Raw genomic sequence first — 22,180 nt, 5'->3', positions numbered from 1 at the left:
GGCCATGTCACAGGCATACTGCCTTATCCTGAGAGCACCCTTCCCCCAAAGCCTCTATCCCTTCTCAGATTTTATTTTTATGCGGAAGACGTTGAATACAAAGCAAATACCCTAATGTAATCTACCACTTCTTGGGGTTTGTGCACATTGTTCCAGGAAAGTGGTTCTCCAACTTGAGTGTACAGTGGAATCACCTGGGTTGGGGCACCTGGCTGGCTCAGTCAGTGGAACGTGCGACTCTTGGTCTTGGGGTTGTGAGTTCGAGCCCAATGTTGGGTGTACAGATTACTTAAAAAAATAGAAAAATCTTAACCACCACCCCCCAACCAAACAAACCAAAAAACCTGGTACCTTGGTCTGACCCTCAGAGATTATGATTTCATTGATTTGGGTGCCACTTTGGCCTTGGGATTTTAAAAACTTCCCAAGTGATGCTGTGTTCCACTTAGTTGGAGAACCACTGAGAGAGAAGTTTAAATCTCTCTCCCCAAAAGGAAGAGATTTTTATCTTAGATTAGCAGATAAGATTTTTATCTTTATATTAGCAGATAAGAAAAAAACGACTGGAACTAATAAATGAGGTCAGTAAGGTTGTAGGATTACAGGATCAATGCGCAAAACTGTCTCCTCTCCTACAACTGAAAGGCTTGGCATGTATCCTTCCTGGTTTTTCAGTAGGATTATGTGGACATAGACGTTCCATGTAGGGTGGTCTACAGCTTTTATTTTCTGTGTCACAGCAGTTTTTCCACGTCCGTACGTGAGCTCAGCCTACTTCTCTATCACTTACGTGGAATAGAACCCGAGTTCAGGTCCTTGGCTGTATGACCTTGAGCTTTTTCTTTTTTTTTCTTTTTGAGTATTTAAGTAATACCTACACCCAACTTGGGGCTCAGACTTGTGACCCCAAGATCAAGAGTCGCATGTGCCACTGACTGAGCCAGCCAGGCGCCCTGACCTTGAGGTTTTTTTGTTTTGTTTTAATTTAAGCAGACTTCATGCCCAACATGGAGCCCAGCTCGGGGCTTGAGCCCAGCTCGGGGCTTGAGCTCAGGACCCTGAGATCGAGACCTGAGCTGAGATTAAGTGGAACGCTTAACCGACTGAGTCACCAGGCGCCCTGCCGACCTTGAGCTATTTTAACCTTGATGATGGCAATACATTCCAGACCAGGTGGTTGAGGATTAAGCGATACAAGGGAGAGCATCTAGTGAGGTTCTGTGTTTGAATGTGAAATTGTGAGGAGTGTCATCGAACTTTTTGCCTAGAGGGATTGATAGAATCTTCTGAGCCTGGCCACTGCTTAGCTCTGCTTGACATTTTCCAGTCCCACGGATTTACTTTCAAATATTAGAAGGTTTATAGCTTTCCCCACCCCCTCACTTTGGGGCAGAACATGTTTCCCAGTGTGCTTCACTAACTCTAATGTGTTTGTGAATCCCCTGGGGGTCTTGTTAAAATGCAGCTTATGATTTAGTAGGTCTGGGATGGGGCTGTATTTCTAGCAGGTTCCCAGGTGATGCTCACTGCTTCTGGACCGTAGACCGCCCTTTGAGAAGCAGAGTCCTAGAGCAGTGGTTCCCAGTGGAAGCATAAATCCAAATTAAGCACAATAAAACACAAACCCAAATTAAGGTATAATTCACATATCAGTGGAGGATTTTTGGTTTTAAGAAGGCTTGTGATTTTTTGCAGACAGAATAAAATTTACTGGCATGGGAGGTACTGAATTATAAGCATTCTAAAATAAGTCTGTCACAAACCTCTAAAGAGAGCTAACCCAGCTTTGCATAGCACTTAATACATATCTCAACTAATCCTCGTACCAACCATGCTTTATGAGCTATGTCCCCATCTTAAGAGGAAGAAAACTGAGGTTCCTATCTCCTTTACGTGTCTGCTGCCTGCTCCTGGCCCTTTATTATGTCTCCTGGCCCGGACCCAACTGACTTAGGTGTCCGGGTTCCTGTCGATGGATAATGCTGTCCCTCCTGCTCCCCTGATCACCCGGGAACACAGTTTGGTGCATGTGCCTTGCAGACCTCTGCTGGCTCTCTGCTGCCTACAGGATAAAGTCCAGATTCCACAGGGAGGCCCCAGAACCCTCACTGAGTCCACTGAGCAACTTGATTCTGCAAGCATGGCCAATTCCTTGCCCCTGTATGTTTTGCTGGTCCCTCAGCTTGGAGCCTCCCCCTCATCCTTTTGAGTTCTTACTCCTCCTCTGTTCCAGTGCTTTCTTGCTGCATAACTGTTTCATTGACTTACAGTTTTGTGGGTAATGTGAGGGACATACATACATGTGGTTTCACGGGTCTTTAAATATACTCCAGTGTCGGGGCACCTGGGTGGTTCAGTTGGTTAAGCATCTGACTTGATTTTGGCTCAGGTCGTGAACTCTCAGGGTTGTGTGATTGAGCCCCACGTTGGGCTCTGCACTCAGCGGGGAGTCTGCTTGAGATTCTCTCTCCCTCTCCCCTGCATGCTCTCTCTCTCTCAAAAAAAACCCCAAAAAACAAAACTCCAATGTCACCTGAATAGATAAGTGTTCTGGGAGTTTAGAGAACTAAAACACTAAACACACTATCCCCTTGGGGCAGCATGGAATTTGGCATTGAGAAGTGATGAAGGAAGGGACTTCGGTCCAAGAGAAGGCTCGTCTTGTTTCAAGGGAGTGTGCATGGACGAGGGAGCAGAAGGGGGCTTATCTCCCTGCCTACCCGCCTCTAGTGGATCACGCTGTGGGGACAAGCTGGGGGAGGGATGCCCCTTCCAGGGGCAGGGGAGGGGAGAGAGAGCAGCTGGTTATCTTTCTTGTGCAGTGACATCAGGATCCCCCTGCTTGGCACTCATAGCATCCCTCTCTCTCCTCCTCTCCAGGTATAATTTCTTTAGGCCTCCGGGATGGCCATCCAATTCCGTTCACTTTTCCCCTTGGCATTGCCTGGAATGCTAGCAGTCCTCGGCTGGTGGTGGTTTTTCTCTCGTAAAAAGCATGTCAGCAGCCAGGACAGACAGGTGGAGGCCAGCGCTGTGGAGCTGAGGGCTGGCTGTGCCATCAAAGAGCCACGCCCCAGGGAGGACCCCTGTCCTGGAGTAGTGTCCACGCCCCCCAGCATCGGACTGCTGGAGGAAAAGGAGCCGTCTACCGTGAGCAAGCCTCCCACAGAGCCCCCAGCCTTGCTGCGGCCACATCCAGCCTGTCGCAGGTCCGAGTCCTCAGGCAGCCTTCCTAACACCACAGACATGAGATTTCGACCAGGAACACGCAGAGATGAGAGTGCAAAGATGGAACTAGCCCTAACGGGTGATGAAGCCGGGTCCGTTCCTCCAGAGTGTCCCCTCCCGACCCCAAAGAGTGTTCCTTTCCCCCACGAAGCGGCCGAGGTGTGCAAGCGAGAGTCCCCGTTCAGTGCGACAGGAGGGCGGGGCTGGCAGGGCCAGGCTGTGGCCCCCCAAGAGAAGCCGAGAGAGACTGGGGGGGCCGAAGGCACCGGTGACGCAGTGTCAGGAGAAGGCATGCTGGAAGAGGGTGTGCTGTCCCTGGAGCCTGACTCTGAATCGGAGAGCAGCAAGGCGCCCAGCCCCGCTCCCTCGGGAGCTGCGGGGGAGAACGGGAAGGGCAGCCCGCCACAGACGGAGGAGGAGGAGGATGCGGTGGGGAAGCTGCTGAGCAGCCTCATCGAATCGGCTCACACGGAGCTGATGGAGGATGACGAGCTGCTGGCGCCACGGGTCAGCGGCGGAGCCTGCCACACAGATGGCACAGGGGGGCCGGGCAAAGAGACTGTGGAGCAAACTGAGAAGATCGAGCAGGCTGCCTACCAGATCATCTCCAGAGTGATCTTGGAGGCAACTGAAGAGGTGCTGGCCACCACCGTGGGCAGGATTGCGGATCAGGTGTATCAGGCTTCAGCTGGTCAGCTCCAAGGGCAGAAGGAGGAGAGCTGTGTGCCGGTCTGCCAGAAACCTGCCCTGGGGCAAGATGCTGAGGAGCCCGCTCCAGCCACCGAGGACTCCGCGGCCTCCGCCAAAGACGCCGTGCTCCCCTCGCCACACCTGCCCGCAGAGGACCCACCACCACCAAAGACCTACAGAAGCTGCCTGAGCAGCCCTCTGTCCAGCCCCACCAAGGACAGGAAGCCAAAGAACTCCGCACACCACATCTCCCTGGCGCCTTGCCCACCTCCAGCCGTCCCCCAGGGAGAGTTGCTAGATGAAGCCCGAGTCCTGGTGGAAAATGCCGGATGCATCCCCTGCACCTCTGACACCAGCCAGGAGGCCCCTTCAGTGGCCTCTGAGCAGTGCTCAGATTCCATCAGCACTTCGGGGCTTGAAGACTCGTGTACAGACACCAACTCAAGCCCCAGGAGCAAGGCCATCTCCCCGCCGCCGCTGCTAGAAAGTACTGTGCCCTTCAGCAATGGGGTGCTGAAGGGGGAGCTATCAGACTTGGGGAATGAGGACAGATGGACCGTGGATGCAGAAGCAGATCATTCGGGAGGTAGGAGGGTCTTGGATGTTCCTCGCTTAGAGGACGGGGTGGGGGTAGGCGAAGGCTGCTGGTCTGCCTGTCCCTCTGCTGCTCCTGCAGTAGTAAATGCTCTTCCAACTCCGAGTCCCAGCTGGCCTGCAGAAAGTCGGGGCCCAGCGGAGCGCTGGCTCTCCCGAACCCCCCAAAGCCGCGGGAGCTGTAACTTGGTTCGGCAGCCGGGGACCTTCCCCAGTCCTCCCGAAGGAGCCAGCTCCATGTTGGGTTTGGTGATTAACCTCCGTGTGCCTCTTCGCCTGTCTTAAACCTAACCTCTTAAAGGCGTTTGTAATGGAGAGGCCTCCTTAGCTTTAATTCCCAAGTCCCAAGAATGGGTGTGAACTTTTTTTTTTTCCAATGGTTTATTTCCTTTTAATCATGTGCTTGTTCCCATGTCTTCACCTGCCTTCCTTCTCCAGAAGCTCTTACCGGGTAAGTGCCCAGAGAGCGGCCACAGCCTTGACACTTGAGGGAGGCTCTCACTCTCCTGCCTTGTCGCCACTATTCCTCCGCAGAGAGCCTCCGCCATTTACTTTCTATGCAGCTGCAGTTCCGTCCCCAGGAAAGAGGGGCACTTTGGTCACGAAGTGTCCACTGGGGGTTTCGAGTGCTGACCCCAGCATAGACAGTTCAGACCGCTCACATACAGGTCAGCAGCTCCTGACCCTGGTTTCGCAGCCACCCTGGGGTACTTTCAGTTATCTCCTGCAAAGGGGCCGTGAATTCTCTGTGGGGGTCTATGACTTGCTTGTCCCGGAGCCACTCCCTACTGTCTCCACTCCAGGAAGGTTGGGAGTGTTTAGTGGGAGTTTCACTCCTTCCAGCCGCATCTGGTGTGTATCCCACACCACATTTTGTCACCTCTAAGATGGCTGTTGAATTAAGACACCACTGATTTCTGTACCTCTAAACGAAAGAAAACTCACCGTTGTGATCATGATCATAGAAGGCCAGAGACCATAAGATGCATCCAGATTTCAGGGATGTTAGGATGTTTTTGTTTTTTTAAAGCTCTTAAAATGGGTAAACAAAAGTTTTTCTAAGAATGAAGGAGTTTCCCTTTATCTGCTGGCCCTCAGCTGAATTAAGCCCGTCAGCCATGTCCTGCCACCTGTAGATGGATCGTGGCAGCTACGCAGATGTGGCGAAGGCCTGGAGTTGAGGCCTCACGGGAGAGCAGGCTGATGGTCGGGAGGTATAGGGACAATAGATAGGAGGCTGGCGGTACCATTCACTCGGCACTCCGGCGGGCAGAGCGCAGGCTCCTGCCTCCCTGGGATCTGCACCTGAGCGTGCACAGCCCTGCCTGTGCCTGAGGAAGTTGAAACCAAGGGGGCCTGGGGACCAGCAGCTAAGGGAGCTGGCTGCGAGGGCGGCCTGCTAGAGTCCCTCATGGTCTGAGCCACCTCTGGGCGTCCCTGGGGTGACCCATATCGGTCAGTCCTGTTCTGTCCGGAAGAGGCTGGGGCCCCTGATGTTGAGGGACAAGGTTACTCTGAAGGTGACTCGTCCTTAGCTGGGGACTGAATCTGCATCCAGACAGTACATGCATTGCTTGGCAAAGGATTATGTCCAGGGTCTGGAGAAACCATGTGGATAGTAACCTAATTAGTAGAATCTCAGGAGCGATCTATTTCTGGCCGTTAAGTCGTCCATATTTAAGCCAGAATCCTTCCTCTTGAGCTGGTCTGGACCCGTGTTTTTCTGGGATAGCCCCTCCGGCACACTCTTGAGTGGGAGTGGAGCAGACCTCATCGATGCCAGGGTCCTGCTTCCTGCTCTGTCTGGGGCATGAACTTCAGCCCAGTCTTTTGATCGGGGGTAAAGACCCACCGTGAGCCCAGAAGAGCATTCAGAGTTGCACAAGTCAGGCCTAAGCAGAGGGAGAGAGGGGGCCTCCTTCCTTCCTCTACTTCCAGTAGGGCCCCGGGGCAGGATAAGAATGGGGCCCTCAGACGAGCCCGCAAGGGAGGACTCTTCTAGCTCTGCTTGACCGAAGTTCACCGTCCATGAGCCCCGGCTGGGGGCCGTGGGGGACTAGAGTCCCTTGATGTTGAGGGGCTGGTGCGGTTGGAGGGGCGTGGGCCAGTTGTGACTGGCGGTGGCTGTGGAGGCCAGCCCTGCCGGCCGGCTCCGGGGACCGTGTGGACCTGTTGGCCCGCTCGCCACCCTGCGGACCCCCCTTCCCAGCTCACCACTTGTCCCTGCTCCAGCAGCTGTGGCTGGGCGTGGCCGCCAGTTCAGCAGGTGGGGCTGTGAGTGACAGGCTAAAATTAGGTGTATCTACACCCCCAGTCCTCCTTTCATCGGGGTTGTTCTAAGCCTTCTAGATTTCGGGTTGACAGGCACCTGCCAAGCTTGAGGAGGGGGTGTGGGGCGGGGGCCTCCTGGGGATGTGGATTTGGGAGTTGTGCGTTTTTGACTGCTCTTAGCTGGTGTCTGGGTGTCTGTGCATGCTGCTTCCTCCCCTGCAGGCTCAGACGGGAACAGCATGGACTCAGTGGATGGCTGCTGTGGCCCCAGGAAGACTGACAGTTTCCAGAATGCCCAAGCAGGCTCCAGTCCTAAGAAGGTGGACCTCATCATCTGGGAGATCGAGGTGCCCAAGGTAAGGGCTGCAAGTTCCACGTTCCCTCAGGCCCAGGGTCATCGGGCTTAGCGGGGAGGGACAGTAAGCCAGAGGCTGGAGGGAAAGGGGGGGGGCACACTCTACCAGGGCCCAGAGAGCTTCCTGCGATGTGGAGCTCCCACAGCTGCCTTCAGGGGGGGACTTGTTCTCATCTCCTTGAAACTCACAGGCTACTCACTTTCCCCCTGGGGCTTCCTCGTGTGCACTGGAGCTCCCATCTGTTTGGAGATGCTAGCAAAAACCAGACTGAGGACATGGGCCAGGCGGGAGTCCCTTCGCCGTGCTCTGCTCTAAAGCTCCCCAACGCAAAGTATATTTGATAATTGGGCATATTTCGGAGAGCTTGAAAAGTATAGACCTGTATGAAGAGAATAACAAGCTGCTCTAATCTCACCCCCGGGAGTGACTGTGAAGACGGGTGTTTCCTTCTCGTCTTGCACCCTGTGGTTTTTAAACAAAACTGAGATGATGTTGGTTTAATTAATGCTTTTAAATATTTAACAATTTAATTTTCCTGTGTTATTCTTTGAAAATATGATTTTAACTGCATTATTCATTGTGTGAATGCCAGTTTACTTCACTAGTCTTCAAATCCAGGGTACCAAAGTGGTTTCGAGCTTCTTGCTGTTCTAACTTAACAATTTTATTAGCTTGATCTTGATGTTTATTGCTGGGGCTCAGAAATAATTGGCCAGCTGAATTCTCCTGGGCACTTAGCTCCCTGCCGCCGTGGAGACTTGGCTTGGTTTGAACTCTGGGTCAGGTGGGCTGCTTTGACCCCGGGGTGCTGGCTCCCTTGGTGTTTTCTCCCCGCCGTGACCCTGAGAGCCATTGTACCCTCTTTTCCAGTGGTTGCAAAGGGTACGGGCAGGCAGCTCTGGGTGCAGCGCGACCGTGTCCCTGGGGACTCTGCTGGGGTGGGGTCATTTGGGATTGTCTCAGAGCCTATCTTACTTACATCATGGCTAAGTTGGGCTTCTTCTGTCTGCCTTGAGCTCTTGGCACGCTGGGCACTTCTGCAGGCCTCATGCTCCAGAGGCTCTGGGCCACTGTCAGTTGGCAGCAGAAGCCCAAGGGTTCTTTCTTTGACTTTTATTTTCGAATGGACCCTCTTTATCTTCGAACCCGGATAGACTTGAGGAGGTGGAGGAGTCATAAATCGACCCTTGTGCTGGTGAAACCTCTCCTAGTATAGATTTGGGAGGAGAAGATGCTGGCTTTGCAGCTTTCTGGATGTGGGCCACATTGTCAGGGAAGAAATGGGAACTGCTGAGAATGGGAGCCAGACTGTAGTTCAGCCACTTAGTAGCTGTGTGATGTTGGGTGAGTTACTTAGCCCCTTTGAGCTTGTTAACTTCATCTGTAAAATGGTGATAGAAGTATCTGTTTCAGAGCTAAGGGCTCAGAACAGTGGCAGATGACTGCTGGCATGTTGACAGTTAATGGTATGTTTGAGCTTGACCTTGTGTAAAACAAAGGTAGGTCTTTGGGAACATAGGGAATTGGTTTCCCATTAACACCCCCAGTTGTCTCTTTCTCTCTCAGCACTTAGTTGGTCGGCTAATTGGCAAGCAGGGGCGGTATGTGAGTTTTCTGAAGCAAACATCTGGTGCCAAGATCTACATCTCAACCCTGCCTTACACTCAGAACATCCAGATCTGCCACATAGAAGGTCAGTGGCAGCTGCTGGCTTGGGTTTCATTGTCTTCCCTGAAATGTAAAGCATTTGAGTCCCAATCATTCCCCTTTTGGAATCTTAAGTCTCCGAATAGAAAACCCTGCTCATCCCAGGTGAAGGGAACGTGGGGCAGTGGGGAGGGGGGGGGTCTTCCTTTAGCTCTCCTCTCCTGTTCAGCTACCTGAAGGAGCCTCAGCTCCCTCCCCCAGATCTTCTGTCCAGGAGAGGTGTGGGCACTCAGATGGGCAGTATGGGGGGCCTGGGTTTAGAGTGCCTGCTGCCTCACGTGGCTCCCTCGCAGAGCAGAACGTGGTTGCCCTCTGGCCGGTGAGGGTTGGGCCTTTCCCATCTGCTAGCCTCCTCTTGCATTCAGAGCATGGACACAGCGGCAGAGGTAGCACTGGAGAGGTCAGTGGGTTTCAAGCCTCTTTAGATGCCTTTCTTCTTAAGGCGAAACTTCTAGCTTTTTGGCTCCGTAAAGATACACATGAACTCTAGGAAAACTCCTGTGGAGTGGGGCATGTGCGGGAGTTTGGTTTTGACGTTTGTCATACCCACTGTGACTCTCCTGCCTTTACCCCCCGTTTAGGTTCTCAGCATCATGTAGACAAAGCACTGAACTTGATTGGGAAGAAGTTCAAAGAACTGAACCTCACCAATATCTATGCCCCGCCCCTGCCATCACTGGCACTGCCTTCTCTTCCAGTGACTTCCTGGGTGAGCATGCGCCTGGGGGACCGGGCCAGACCAGACGTTCTTGTCTCCCTGTCACTCCAGTCTGCCCCAGATAAGAAACTCCCAAGACTGTGGGCCCAGAAGGGCAAGAGCTTGTTGATGCCTGTGACCTCTCACCTCTGGCCGCCTCTGGTCAGTTGGTTCTGCTTCTAGCCTGCGTTCTCTGCGGCTGGGCTCTGGGGCTGAGGTGCTGGTACAAAGCCAGACTGCCTCTGTCCCCACTTAGAAGGACCATTCTCCTCGGGCTCTTGACACCCGGGCACCTTTTGTGTTTTCAAGGCATTTGCCTAGAAAGGATTATAGTCTATCCAGGAGACTTGGTGCACCCAGACTGGCTTGGTGATGTGTCCAGAGTCCCAGGCTAACACCTCTGAGGCCTGGATGGGACCCACCTTTGTGGGCCTGGATGGGCTTGGAGTGGGTCCTTGTGTTCCTTACTCCTAGTTCAGCCAGGTCTAGTGGAGGCACTGGTGAAGGATTCCCTTCCCCTTCTCCTTCCCTCTCACGGGAGGTACCTATATTATAAAGGAGCAGACATTCTCCCCACTTGACCCTGGGATCCAGGTGGCTCTTTGGAGGTTGCTCCTGGAGTTTGGCAGGAGGGGAAGCTGACATCTTGGGGCCTCTGTGTGCTGGGGTCTCTGGGGTCTCTGGGGCCTATCACTCGAGATCCTGCAGCATGCCTCCAGCTCTGTTTGAGCCTTCTCTCCCTGGTAGAAGAATTGTAGGGTTCTGTAGGCCAGAGATGATGATGGCACTTCACACGTGGGCTGAATGTGCTGCTTTAGGAAAATTGTCTCCCTGGTGTTGGTTTGGGAGGGTTGACTTCTTGGTTCTAAATCTTGCCCCCTCCAAAGATGCTTGTGCCGTGGCGGGGAGGGATGGGTGTCCAGTTACTTTCATGCTTTACTTCTGAGTGCTAGCATTTTTTTCCCCAGCAGGCTTGGACCAGACCCACTCTTTACTTGTAAATAATTGAGCGGCTGGGATGGCTTCCTTCCCTTGTTCTCTGTGTGGCTTGGTGGAACTGGAGAGGAGATCCCAGGTGCCTTTCAACCAGCTGCACTCGGGGGAGGTGGGGAGGTCAGGACTCTTAGCCAGAGGCCCAGCCACCTGACTGGAAGGTGGCCTCAACATCTTCCTGTGTCCAGGGCACCTAGATGTTGCCGGTAACTTGGCATCAGGAAAACTAGTGTCTAGGGACAAGTCATTTTGAGAGCAGGCTTGGCCTCTGCCAGGGCCTTTAATGTTGGGCCTGGCCACTGAGCAAACCTACATTCCAAATCCCAGAGCGGGGATGAGTTGGGAGGTCTGTGGAGTGCAGAGAGGAGGAGACAGGGTGACTCAGACTGTTGGATTCTTGCTGGCAGGAAAGCAGAGTAGAGGGGCCCTGCCGGACTTAGAGCTCCTGGGGTCAGCTGCAGGGCCCAGGTTGCTGGCTGACAGGCCTGGGGCCTGCCCACCTCTTACTCTCCCCTGGCTTGTTCTCTGTGGCCCCTCATTCCCTTGCTTCAAGAGAGGCTCCTGCCCAGGCCCCTGCAAGGTATCCGCAGCTGGCTCCTCCCTGCCGGGCCCCGGGACGAGGCTGCCTCTAGAGGTTGCTCTTGGCATTGCAGGGCAAGGGCCGCTGGAGTACGCCTTCCGTGGCTGAAGTCGTTGACCCTGGGCTTCTGCCATTTGGGTGCTCTGTTGCTTTGGGCTGCCACGCCCTTCTCAGGTGTGCCAGCTCAGGGGTTTGCCCTGGGGCCTCCGGGCTTACCTCAAGCCTGAGAAGAGCAGGATCGCTGCAGTGCCTGCTGCCCCTTCCCCTCCCTGCAGCTCATGCTCCCTGATGGCGTCACTGTGGAGGTGATCGTGGTCAACCAGGTCAACGCCGGGCACCTGTTTGTGCAGCAGCACACGCACCCCACCTTCCACGCGCTGCGTAGCCTGGACCAGCAGATGTACCTGTGTTACTCTCAGCCCGGAATCCCCACCTTGCCCACCCCGGTGGAAAGTGAGTGCTGCCTGGGCCTCCGCTGGGAGCCTTGGCTCCGGCCAGGCCAGGGGGAGGAGTCTTGGGGGGGCCTATTCTTCCTTTGGTCTCGACCCAGGAGGAGCACGTCCTGGGATCCTTCACGTGAACAGCATCCCTGAGTTCTTGCCAGCAGCGTGGAGTTAGTCTGGGCTGAGCCTCCCAGCTCTCCTAATGGAAACGGTCTTTCCACTGGCGTGACGGAGTCCCATGGCATTGGAGTGGATTTTTGGCACACGAGTTCAGATCCCAGCTCTGCCATTTATCTGTTTACTGGGGGCGATGCCCACTTGTTTCAGGAATCAGGGTTGGATGTATGTGTGTTATATGTAAAGTACCTGATCCAGGTGATGGTTCTCGGAGACGCTCCCTGAGAGCAGTAGGCCCTGCTGTGGGGTGTCTCACCTCCATGTGACCGATGAGAAAACAGGCTCTCAGGTCAGATGGCTGGCCCAGGTGATACCTGAGCACGAACTGGGCTCTAAACTCCGTTGTGCTTCGGAGTGTATGCTTTATCACTTTTTCTTATTGCTCTTGTTGGCAAGAATCCAATGTCAGAACGTCTCTTCACCCACCCCTAGCAGGGACTCCTACCCTGGAGCACCCTGATGGGCTTTTAAGGATTTAGGGAAACCTTTGTAGCAGAAATAAGGATTTAATTGTCATCAGAGTCTCTTAACGTTGCTTCAGTCCATCAGTGAGGACCAAACTGGGGTCTAAGAGGACTGAACCAGGGGCTCCCTTTAAGGATCAGGGTGAGGACATGGTGTGGTCAGCTCTGTGTGCAGGCGCTCACCCCGTAGTTCCATGTGTCCTGTCCCTGCTGCCGTGGGGCGGGGTAGGTGACTGCTGGTGCACTTGCTCCCTGGCCTTGGCTGCCTGGGAGGCCTGTGTTCTTGGCGCCTTCCTGAAGCAAAGGCTAGAAGAGGCGGCCTTAAGCCTACGGGTCCTCTTCTGATCATTTAAGAGTCACCATGGGCCGGAACAGGCTAACAAGATCTGCTGCACTTGGGAGGTTCTTGATTTTTTCTGGGACTTTCCCTTAAGAATATAAGTCCCCCTTCCCTGAGTTTTGGATTTTACTTGGTTCCTTCTGGTCAGTCCTTGTTCATCTCAGGCTTTAGTAGGCTTCAGAGTAAATGGATCTGGAAGAATGCTTTTTGGTCTAGAGAGCTTTTGGGTGGCATACATGGGAGGCCAGATTTCCCACGTCCAGGTCCTTCCCTTGGCGCCGGTCTCGGGCTCCAGGGCAGCTTTGGAGGCTCCTGGCTATTTCCTGGCCCTGTAGGGGCACAGGCCTCTGAGAAGTAATGTGGGGAGGTGGGTAGCATCGACCGGGGTGACCCTTGGTGCCCTGCCCTAGGCCAGAAGTATCCACACGCTCTCTTCCCGACCTGCAGTAACAGTCATCTGCGCTGCCCCCGGTGTGGACGGTGCTTGGTGGCGAGCCCAAGTGGTGGCCTCCTATGAGGAAAGCAATGAAGTGGAGATCCGCTACGTGGACTACGGTGGATACAAGAGAGTGAAAGTGGACGTGCTCCGGCAGATCCGGTGGGTCCGCGCTCCTCAGGCATGCACACACCCCGTGTGTCGGGATGTGGGATTACTGCAGAGCTGGCTCAGTTTTACCAAGCCTGGGACATAGGTTGACTCTTCTGCTGCCTACTCAGGTTTAGCAGAGTCTGATAGAAACAGACTGTACTACTTGCCTCAGCTAGAAAGGCCCGTCTTATGGCAGAGGTCCCCCAGGTATCCTAGGGCAGAAGTGAAGCAGGCTTCTCTCTGGGAGCTTGGTGCCAGGAGTCCCTCTGAGGTCAGCTGCTGCAGCGGGGAGGCCTGCATTCAGGCATGCTGGGAGCTGCGGCCTGCTCCCTTTCGTGTATGCCTCGGCTTGGCTTCGTCTTGGGTTTGCTGAGGGCTCACAGCGCTAAAGCACAAAGTAAATACTGGCCTGAAATGGAATCAGCCTTCAGGTTCATAAACAGTGTTCCTTCCTTGCCTTTCTAGATCTGACTTTGTGACTCTGCCGTTCCAGGGAGCAGAGGTTCTTCTGGACAGCGTGATGCCCTTGTCAGGTAACAGATGGGACCCCTGGCAAGGTGGGAACCGTGGTTGAGAGTAGGTCTTTCTCCCTGAGAGCCTTCGTTTGTGCCCGGAGGACTTAGGCTAACACAGCTCGCGGCCTCGGTCAGAGTTTGACTGGATGGGTCTGCGCCGAGGCCCAAGCACGTGCCTCTCTAACAAATACTCAGCTGATGCCACCAGTGCAGCTGGCCCGTGGACCACCCTTCCAGGGCCGCCGTTCTGGACTTTCCCCAGGCCACCAGCTTGGAGAGGTTTCTAACACAGGATGTAGCTGAGAGCCAGGGTCCTAGCATCCACGGCCGAGGGTAGGTGTGGAGGCATGCAGCACTGCTCGGCTGGGCCTCCGCGCCCGGGGCACCGCGGGGACCGTGCTGACACTCACGGGTGCGGTATCCTAGACTGACCCCGTCCCCAGACGGAGGGGACTAGCGGAGTGATCTGGGCAAGGTGGCCTTGCCGGTTTTCTAAACTCTCTGGAAAATGGGATGGTATCTGTCCTTCGGGGTGGCTGAAGGAATTACATAAACCCAGGAACTGGTATGTGGACAGTGGTCAAGTTGCAGCTGCCCATGATGTGGAATTTGGTATTTGGAGGTGATAGTCCGCTCGTCTTGTTCTGGTCTGCATCCGGGACGTGCGCTAGAGGTCCTACAGGCTCGCTGCAGTCTGGGCCGCCCGAGCGCTGGGTGACAGCCTCCTTCTGTTTTCCTGTATTGCTCTTGTGTGGTCCCCTCCATTTCTGTCCATCTCCGCGGTCTGTCCAAGCGCAGCTGCAGCGCTCCCTCCTCCGCCAGGCCCTCCCCAGACCTTTGTGACCCTGCCTCTCCATCCGTGCCGCCTCTTGCCTCGGCTCTGTGCTTGTGCCTAAGTGTGTAAGGCGACGGAGAGTGCCGCCCCGTGCCCTGTCCACTAGCGGGGGACTGCCCACGCCGCGCTCTGTGGCCCCACCTTCGTCAGGTGTCACCGGAGGAAGGTTCAGCCCGGGCAGCGCCCGGATTAGGTGGTGCTGGCGGCGGCGGCAGCGTTCCCCTTGAAGGCAGAGTTTCTGTCCCTTTGCTCCTGTCCCCTGGCAGCAACCTGTAGCAGAGCCCCTGTTGAGTGTACCCGCTTAGAGCCCCTGGCCTCCGTTCCTGCCACAGGTGGCTCTTCCAGACGGTTCCCCGGTCCCTGGCAGCATCTGCTCGGAAAACCCCTGGAAGCTGTGTGAGCGACAAGGATGTTTTGCCTCCGTGAAAGCCTAAATGCTGCTTTTCTTTTTCCTTTTAAAGATGATGACCACTTTTCACCTGAAGCCGATGCAGCCATGAGCGAGATGACCGGAAACACAGCGCTCCTGGCTCAGGTGTGTGCCTGGGAGGCGGGCAGGCTGGCCAGGGTCTGTCTAAGGAGCCTCCTGCCTGGCTTTTGGGCAGTGCCTCCCGGCCTCTTACCAAGCATCTTGGATTCTTGGCAACTGACCTTTGAATTCCTTTCTCCTTTGTGGCTGGGGCCCTGGGTTGGGCAGCAGTCTTTAACGAGGGGCGCGTGCGCGGGGGGAGCTTTTAAACATGCTTGCTTTCTTCTGTTGTTTTTCTAGGTGACAAGTTACAGTCCAACTGGCCTTCCTCTCATTCAGCTCTGGAGTGTGGTTGGAAATGAAGTAGGTTCTGTTCTTTCCCTTTAAGTTATTGGCCAGTAGTCATGGATTGATTGGGAGCTGATTCTGCCGTTGTGTCCTCTTGAGCTAATCAGAGGATGTAACTATAGACCAGTGCACCCTCCTCCCCCGCCCACCGGGACGTTTAGCAATGTCTGGAGACATTTTTTTGGTTGCCCCAGCCAGGGGTAGCAATGCTGGTGGCATCTGGCAGGTAGAGGCCGGGGAGTGCTGCTAAATCTCCCACAGTGCACAGGACAGGCCCCACGACAAAATGTCAGTGGTCCTTCCTGGACGTAGGCCTTTCTGGACCTTGTGTCCACTGGGTTTTCCCCACCCCATTTCATGGTGTTAACGCTTAGATTTCTTTAGTGTACTGAAAAGCCCGCCTTCATGCCGACAGAACATTCAGTAAATGCCCCCATTGGCCTAGAAGAGTCCTGTCCCCCACCCCCCACTTCTCTGGTACCTGGGGTGTGCAGTGGTCATCTGGGACTGAGAGAGGGAGAACCCTCGTTGGCCTGACAGCTGGCCCCGAGGTGCAGTGGGTAAAGCTCTCAAGGGAACTTTGTTTTCTAGGCGGTGTTGATAAACCGGTCGCTGGTGGAGCGAGGCCTTGCTCAGTGGGTAGACAGCTACTACGCGAGCCTCTGACCCCCGTCCCCCACAGACGCTTCTGGAGTCTTTATACACTGTTGAAATTGGGCTTGGCGCTGAGGCAAAGACGTTACATCAGAATAACAAACGTTATCTTCCCCAGAAGGTCGTCTTTTCTTTTTTTCACACTGTAGTCATGTTGAGAAGTCTCCTCTCTCAGACAAGGAAGGAACCATGGGTTCTTTCAAAGCCATAGGATGGTGTTTAACAAGCCAGTCAGTTTAGCCTGGTTCCAAGCCTTTAAAAAAAAAAAAGAGTGAAAGTAAAACTGTCTCAACCAGGTTGTCCTCTACCACCTCTGTTCCCGTCTTCCTTCCCACCTCCTCCCCTCATTCAGAACCAAACCAACCGCAGCAGACGGGCCAAGGGATGTGTTGCCTGAGAGGGTTTCTTTTCCTTCAAAATCTTTCTTCAGGGATCAAGACATGAAATCACTAATTGGTATTGATTACTTGTACAGCTTACGTCAACGAATTTATGATGTTTAACCAGTTTTTATAAACTTCATCTAGGTCCTAGGAAGCAGACTTTTTAATGCGTATGTAAATACGAAGCAGTCAGACCTCCGGCCTTGGCTGGTGGGGGAGGGGAATGGTTATCTTGCCAAGCCTGGTTGTAATTTGTAACCATTTTCTATTTGTGCAAACTCTGTAAATATATGTTTAAAAAAATGTAATATTTTGTATAAGATACACTGGAGAACAAAGGGAACTGAAGATTTTTCCACACCACACATCATCAGTGAGCCGCCCCGCGGGCCCCTGCGGCTTCCAGCACATCGGACAGGGCGACTGTAGGGTAGAGATTGTGAGCGGGGATTTTTTTTTTTCCTGTACAAATTTGTTAAAAAAAAAAAAAAATCAACTCATTTGAATTACCTTCCTGTGGTGTGTTTGATTCTTTTTTTAGACTGGCTTTTAGCATTGTGCCGACATAAGAAAGTAACTTATATAAATCTTGAACTGTATACATTGTAGCTTTGAGTCCATTTCTTCCAGGGTGAGAGGGTTGGGGTGGGGAGTGAGGTGGTGGTGAGTGTGGAGGGGCCCTGTCTAAAGGAGCCCCTTTAGCCAGAAATTTCCATTTTTTTCCCTCTCCTTGCCCCACAAGGTGGCAGCCAAGCTTCCTCCGGCTTCCCCTAGTGCCTCAGATAGCCAGGCCTGAGTTTAAAGCACTGATTTCCACAGTTCTTTGGGTGTTCTCAATCGATCTTTGAAGTTATGTCCTCTGTTGCGGTGCTAGGAACAATATATGCCTACATGGGGAGAGCAGAGTGAAGTTTTGATTTTTTAAAGATTTAAAGATTTTTATTTATTTATTTGACAGACAGTGAGAGCAGGAACACAGCAGGGGGAGTGGGAGAGGGAGGAGCAGGCTCCCCGCCAAGCAGGGAGCCCGATGTGGGACTGGATCCCAGGACCCTGGGATCATGACCTGAGCCGAAGGCAGACGCTTAACGACTGAGCCACCCAGGCGCCCCTAAAGATTTATTTTACAGAGAGGTTGTGCTCACAGGAGGGAGGGGCAGGGGAAGAGGGAGAGAGAGAAAGGATCTTAAGTAGATGCCCTGCTGAGCACGGGGCCCAACATGGGGCTCGAGATTATGACCTGAGCGGAAATCAAGGGTCTGCTGCTTAACTGATTGAGCCACCCAGGTGCCCCAGAATAACATTTTGATTTAACAGACCCTCCAGGGCAAAGGCAGGCTTGGGCCCTTTGGCCTGTGTCTCGGAGCTTACCCCCCTCCCCCCACCACCGGGGTTTCTAGAGAGTGGAGGCTGCCCAAGGTTCCTTCACACTGAAGGAATCTTCCCACAGAGCTGCAGCCACTCTCCCCGGCCGTGGGTAACGAGTGGTTAACAGACTGTTTCCCTCATCTGTAGGATCAGATCATGGGACCAACCTCAAGGCAATGAGGCAAAATCATGGGAGTGTCCCCTGCTCGTACAGAGCTTGGCCCAAGGCAAGCTCTTATGGGGTCGGAGCTGCTCATCCTAAGTCCCAGCCGTAATTGGCAGTGACATTGGCCAGCTTGGGTTACACCCAGTCTCAGCTTTTTCTGTACAACTCTGTACCACTGGAGCAGACAAGGTTGTGTGGGAGCCTTCAAGCCAGTTTGGGGAGAGTCGCAAAGCCTGGTGTGCAGATTTGGCCTTTGGGAGCTTGAAAGGTTTTAATGGAGGGAGCCACAGAATTCTGGTGCCTGGTGGGGGACAGGGTGGTCCAGACAAGATAAGGGCTTCCAGTGAGACAGCTCCTGGGGTGATGGGTCAGGATCCCTTGGACAAGGCCCCCAGGATTGGGGAAGATGGGCATTGGGGATGAGGAGGTGGGCTGCTCAGGGCTTATAGTCTTAGCCTTCAGGGATGGGTCCCTTTAAGGAGATTTTGATATATGGGAGTAAAGTGAGTTTAGAGGTTGGAGAAGGTCATGTACTCTTTGAATTAACCCTTCTCAGATTACAGAGTTCGGAAAAAAGTTGATTTTGACCATTTTGCTGGTAATCTTGTTCTTATGGAGGGGTAGGCTTATGGAGGTCCTCACTCCCCCATTCTGGACGTCAGTCCTCTGAGCCAGTGTATTTTAGACATCTGCTCTGAGTTAACTGGGCCATCCAGGGGGATGGCTTAAGTATGACTTTGAAAACTCATGGTCCTGGAGGGAGACTTGGTCACCTGCCCGGGGGTATGGGGAAGACAGGTGGAATGCTGGTGCAGGAGGCTAGAACTTCCAACCTGTTCTTACTCCAGGTGTTTATTTCAACTGCTTCCCCTCGGGTCCTCTGGGCCCTGCCAAGTGGGGCTGCTCCCAGCGGGGTGTCAGCATGGAGGCTGGGGCCCAGGTTCCTGCTACGCGTGGTACAGCCTCACACACGTCCCTTAACTGTCACAGGCTTAAGATAAACCAAGATGAGTAGCTGGAGTGATGGAGAGCTTATTGTGTCAAGACAGGGTGCCGTTTTGCAGGAGATACTTGGTCCTCATGAGACCCCAGTGAGGCAGAAACTGATCCTGGAAATAGATGGTGACTTAGAAAGTGGTTTGCAGTTGGACACTCAAAGCCAGACTCTTGTCCCAAGGCAGGTCGCAACCACAGCCGCTCTGAAGTAACACGAGCACTGATCATGCTTTGTTCCACATCCCCATATAAAGGCGACAGTCATTAAAACATCAGCCTGCAAAACAGTCTTACAACTGAGAATGGCAAAAACACCACGGCAGGAGGTGATCAATCACTTGGCTTATATGAGAGATTAAAATTTGAGAAATGTAAATAAAGCCAGGAAGAACATGTAGCATCTAGGCCAGAGTGAATGGTTTTGATCTTCGATGATCTGAAAAGGAGAAAAATCTCCACTGGGAAAGGTCATCAGGGATGTGGACAGAAAAGAGAACATCTGGATTGTTTCTACACCAGCACTGCCCAGTAGAAACATGTGAGCCACGTGTGTAATTTAAAACTTTCTAGGAGCCTCAGTAGAAAGGAAAAAACCAGGTGAGACTAATTTTAATAGTTTGTTTAACCTAACATTTCAACATGTAATGCACATTGGAAATATCAATGAGATTTTATAGTATTTTTCATACTCAGTCTTGGGGAATCCTGTGTGTATATTTTACACTTGCAGCCTGTCGGGCCAACTAACCACGGCCCAGGTGCTCAGGTGGCTACCTTGTGGGGTACCAGACTGTCCCACCGATCAGCATCATACCAGTACTGACGGCCTTATGTTGATGTTTGTCCTTATCTTATTCAAAAAGCTCTAGGTTCCTTTGCATATTTATTTTTCCAGATGACCTTTAGCATGAATTTTTTTTGAGAGGCAATCATGGTGAATGTTTTACCAACATTTGGAAAAAAATAATGCATGTTGTTGGTTTGTTATAAAGTTTTATGTAATATATTAAATTGAGCTTGTAAATTATTCATATCTAGTTTTTCTTTCTTGCCCTCTCCCTCCACTTTTTTTTTTTTTTGTCTGTACTTTCTGTCCATTCCCAAGAAAAGTGCATTAAAAGTTTCTGGTATTGTCATGCTTTCCTGTTCTTCTTAAGCGGAAACTTCTGAAAAAAGCTGTTGTGTTGCTAGGTTTGCAAAAGCTCATGGGTGATATTTTCTCATCAATGTGAAATATCTTTGGTATTCTGTTTGGTGCTTTTTGTTTTAAATTTTGTATTTTTTTTCTGTCATTTAATGAGGTGGATGGATGGCTTATAAACAGCACACTGCTAGAATTTTTTTCTTTCTTTTTTTTTTTAAGATTTTATTTATTTATTTGAGAGAGAGACTGAGATAGAGAGAGCATGAGGGGGGCAGGGTCAGAGGGAGAAGCAGACTCCCCGCTGAGCAGGGAGCCTGATGTGGGACTCGATCCCGGGACTCCAGGATCATGACCTGAGCCGAAGGCAGTCACTTAACCAACTGAGCCACCCAGGCGCCCCTAGAATTTTTTTTCTTTTAGCGAAATCTAAGAGGTCAGTAGGTGAATCTGACTTGTTCACTGTAGTCACCGTTGCAATATTATTTGCCATTTAGTTCATTTTTCTGTTTTGTTTTGGGGTGGTTTTAGGCCTTTTTTTTTTTTTTTTTTTTGCTTTTCATTTGCTTGATCAGAACTTTTCCCTGTAGTAAATTTAGCATTTTTATTTTTTAAAAGATTTTATTTATTTGAGAGAGAGCAGAGAACAAAAGCAGGGAGTCGGGGGTGAAGAGGAGCAGAGGGAGAGGGAGAAACAGACTCCTGGCTGAGCAGGGAGCCCAACACGGGGCTCAATCCCAGGACCCTGGGATCATGACCTGAGCCGAAGGCAGACGCTTAACCGACTGAGCCACCCAGGTGCCCCTAAATTTAGCATTTAACATCTTGTTTCTGTGTTATCAGTGGATATCAGTTATTCGCCAGTAACTCTGAATTTATGTTTCTCTTAATGTCACGTAGTTATATTTCCTCCTTTCTCCCCAAAAGGGAAACTCAGCAGAAAGATTTCTGCCTTTCTTTCTACAGATGTGCATGCACACACTTTCTCTGTCTCCTGGGTTTTGTTAGAATCATCTAGAATCCAGTTCAGAATGCCAAACTTTTTTCAGATATGCTTCTATCTCAAGAGTTTTAGAATGGTGACATTAAACTTCAGTCACGTTACCGGGAAACATTTTCGCCAACTTTGTTTCACCAGCTTTATTCCTACTATTTCTTACACACCTGCTCCTGAGGTCTTTATTTTGATTCACTTTTGTCTGGACTATGACTTTGACTTTTTTTGGTTTTCAGAGCACCTTGTACATCTGAACATTTCTGTCTTTTTGTCCTGACAATGGCAGCAGGTTACTAGGCTGAGCACCTCTGCTGGAGTGAAGGTCACCTTGCCAAAAATCCCGTCTTCCGTCCCCTGCAGTAGGATTGTGCATCCTTGTACTCTTGCACTCAGGCGTGGTCCGTGAAAGGTGGGTAGAGGCAGTGCGGGGCCCAAGGTAGACTCACTTGCTCTCTCCCTCCCAGCCATGGCTGTGCTGCAGGTGGGCCTAGTCTGTGCACCTGCGTCCTGGCGCGAAGACCACAAAGGGCTGGGTTGCGGCCAGTCCCCCATGGATGCAGGTGTGCGAAGCAAGTGTGTCCTAAGTCACTGAGGTTGAGGTGGTGTGTTATCTGCAGCCTGTTCTAGCCTGTGCTGATCGATGGTCCCTCGTTCTGGGCCCCTGACTTTTCCTCTGAGGACTTAGAGCTCTGGCCGTGGGGCTTGGGGCAAGGGTCTCACCCTCTCTCCCCCCATCCCGCATCCGTAAAACCCGGGGGTGACTTAGATGAACACAGAGGTACTTCCCAACTTTGCCTTTAGACCTATTTGTTCTGTAAATAAGAGCCTTCCTGAAGATTCCTGTTAATGAGGCTGACTGACGTATTTTTACAAAGCAAATTATCTAGGCGAGATCTTGGCTGTTTGTTGCTAGAAATAGGCCCAGCTGACATCTGGTCGGGCAGATACCATTTTCTTGAGAAGCCCTGGAAGGCCCCGGGAGGCAGACACCTCCTACCTCGACCTGGGATGGATTTCTTATGTTTCTCCAGCTTGGCTTGGTGACAGGAGCTCTGCCTGCTCCCACTGATGTCTTTCTCTCCACTGAGTGCCTGCTGTATGCCAAGCTTCCTGCGAGGGGCCCGTGAGGATGAGACACACACTGGCCCGTAGGGAAGCATCTCTCCCTGGGGAGGGTGG

At 52.4% G+C, this 22,180-nt stretch overlaps 1 protein-coding gene across 3 annotated transcripts in view; it reads left to right on the top strand.

The window, feature by feature from the left end:
* The window catches only part of AKAP1 (A-kinase anchoring protein 1), a 32,866-nt gene extending 15,934 nt beyond the window's left edge, over window positions 1–16,932 (top strand). For all 3 annotated transcript variants that reach the window (XM_035026775.1, XM_035026777.1, XM_035026776.1), the window contains exons 2-11: window positions 2,881–4,504; window positions 7,006–7,139; window positions 8,706–8,832; window positions 9,428–9,555; window positions 11,392–11,569; window positions 12,988–13,138; window positions 13,595–13,662; window positions 14,941–15,014; window positions 15,249–15,311; window positions 15,888–16,932. In XM_035026775.1, coding sequence (XP_034882666.1) covers window positions 2,905–4,504; window positions 7,006–7,139; window positions 8,706–8,832; window positions 9,428–9,555; window positions 11,392–11,569; window positions 12,988–13,138; window positions 13,595–13,662; window positions 14,941–15,014; window positions 15,249–15,311; window positions 15,888–15,962 — 2,598 coding nt within the window. In that variant the 5' untranslated portion in view covers window positions 2,881–2,904 and the 3' untranslated portion in view covers window positions 15,963–16,932. The remainder of the gene's footprint in view (window positions 1–2,880; window positions 4,505–7,005; window positions 7,140–8,705; window positions 8,833–9,427; window positions 9,556–11,391; window positions 11,570–12,987; window positions 13,139–13,594; window positions 13,663–14,940; window positions 15,015–15,248; window positions 15,312–15,887) is intronic.
* The last annotated feature ends 5,248 nt before the right edge of the window (window positions 16,933–22,180 follow it).

This window comes from Mirounga leonina, unplaced genomic scaffold, assembly GCF_011800145.1.
Source record: "Mirounga leonina isolate KUSES-001 unplaced genomic scaffold, KU_Mleo_1.0 Mir_200, whole genome shotgun sequence".
Taxonomy (NCBI): domain Eukaryota; kingdom Metazoa; phylum Chordata; class Mammalia; order Carnivora; family Phocidae; genus Mirounga; species Mirounga leonina.
The sequence above is the reverse complement of the archived record's forward strand: the minus strand, read 5'-3'. Positions and strand labels throughout refer to the sequence as shown.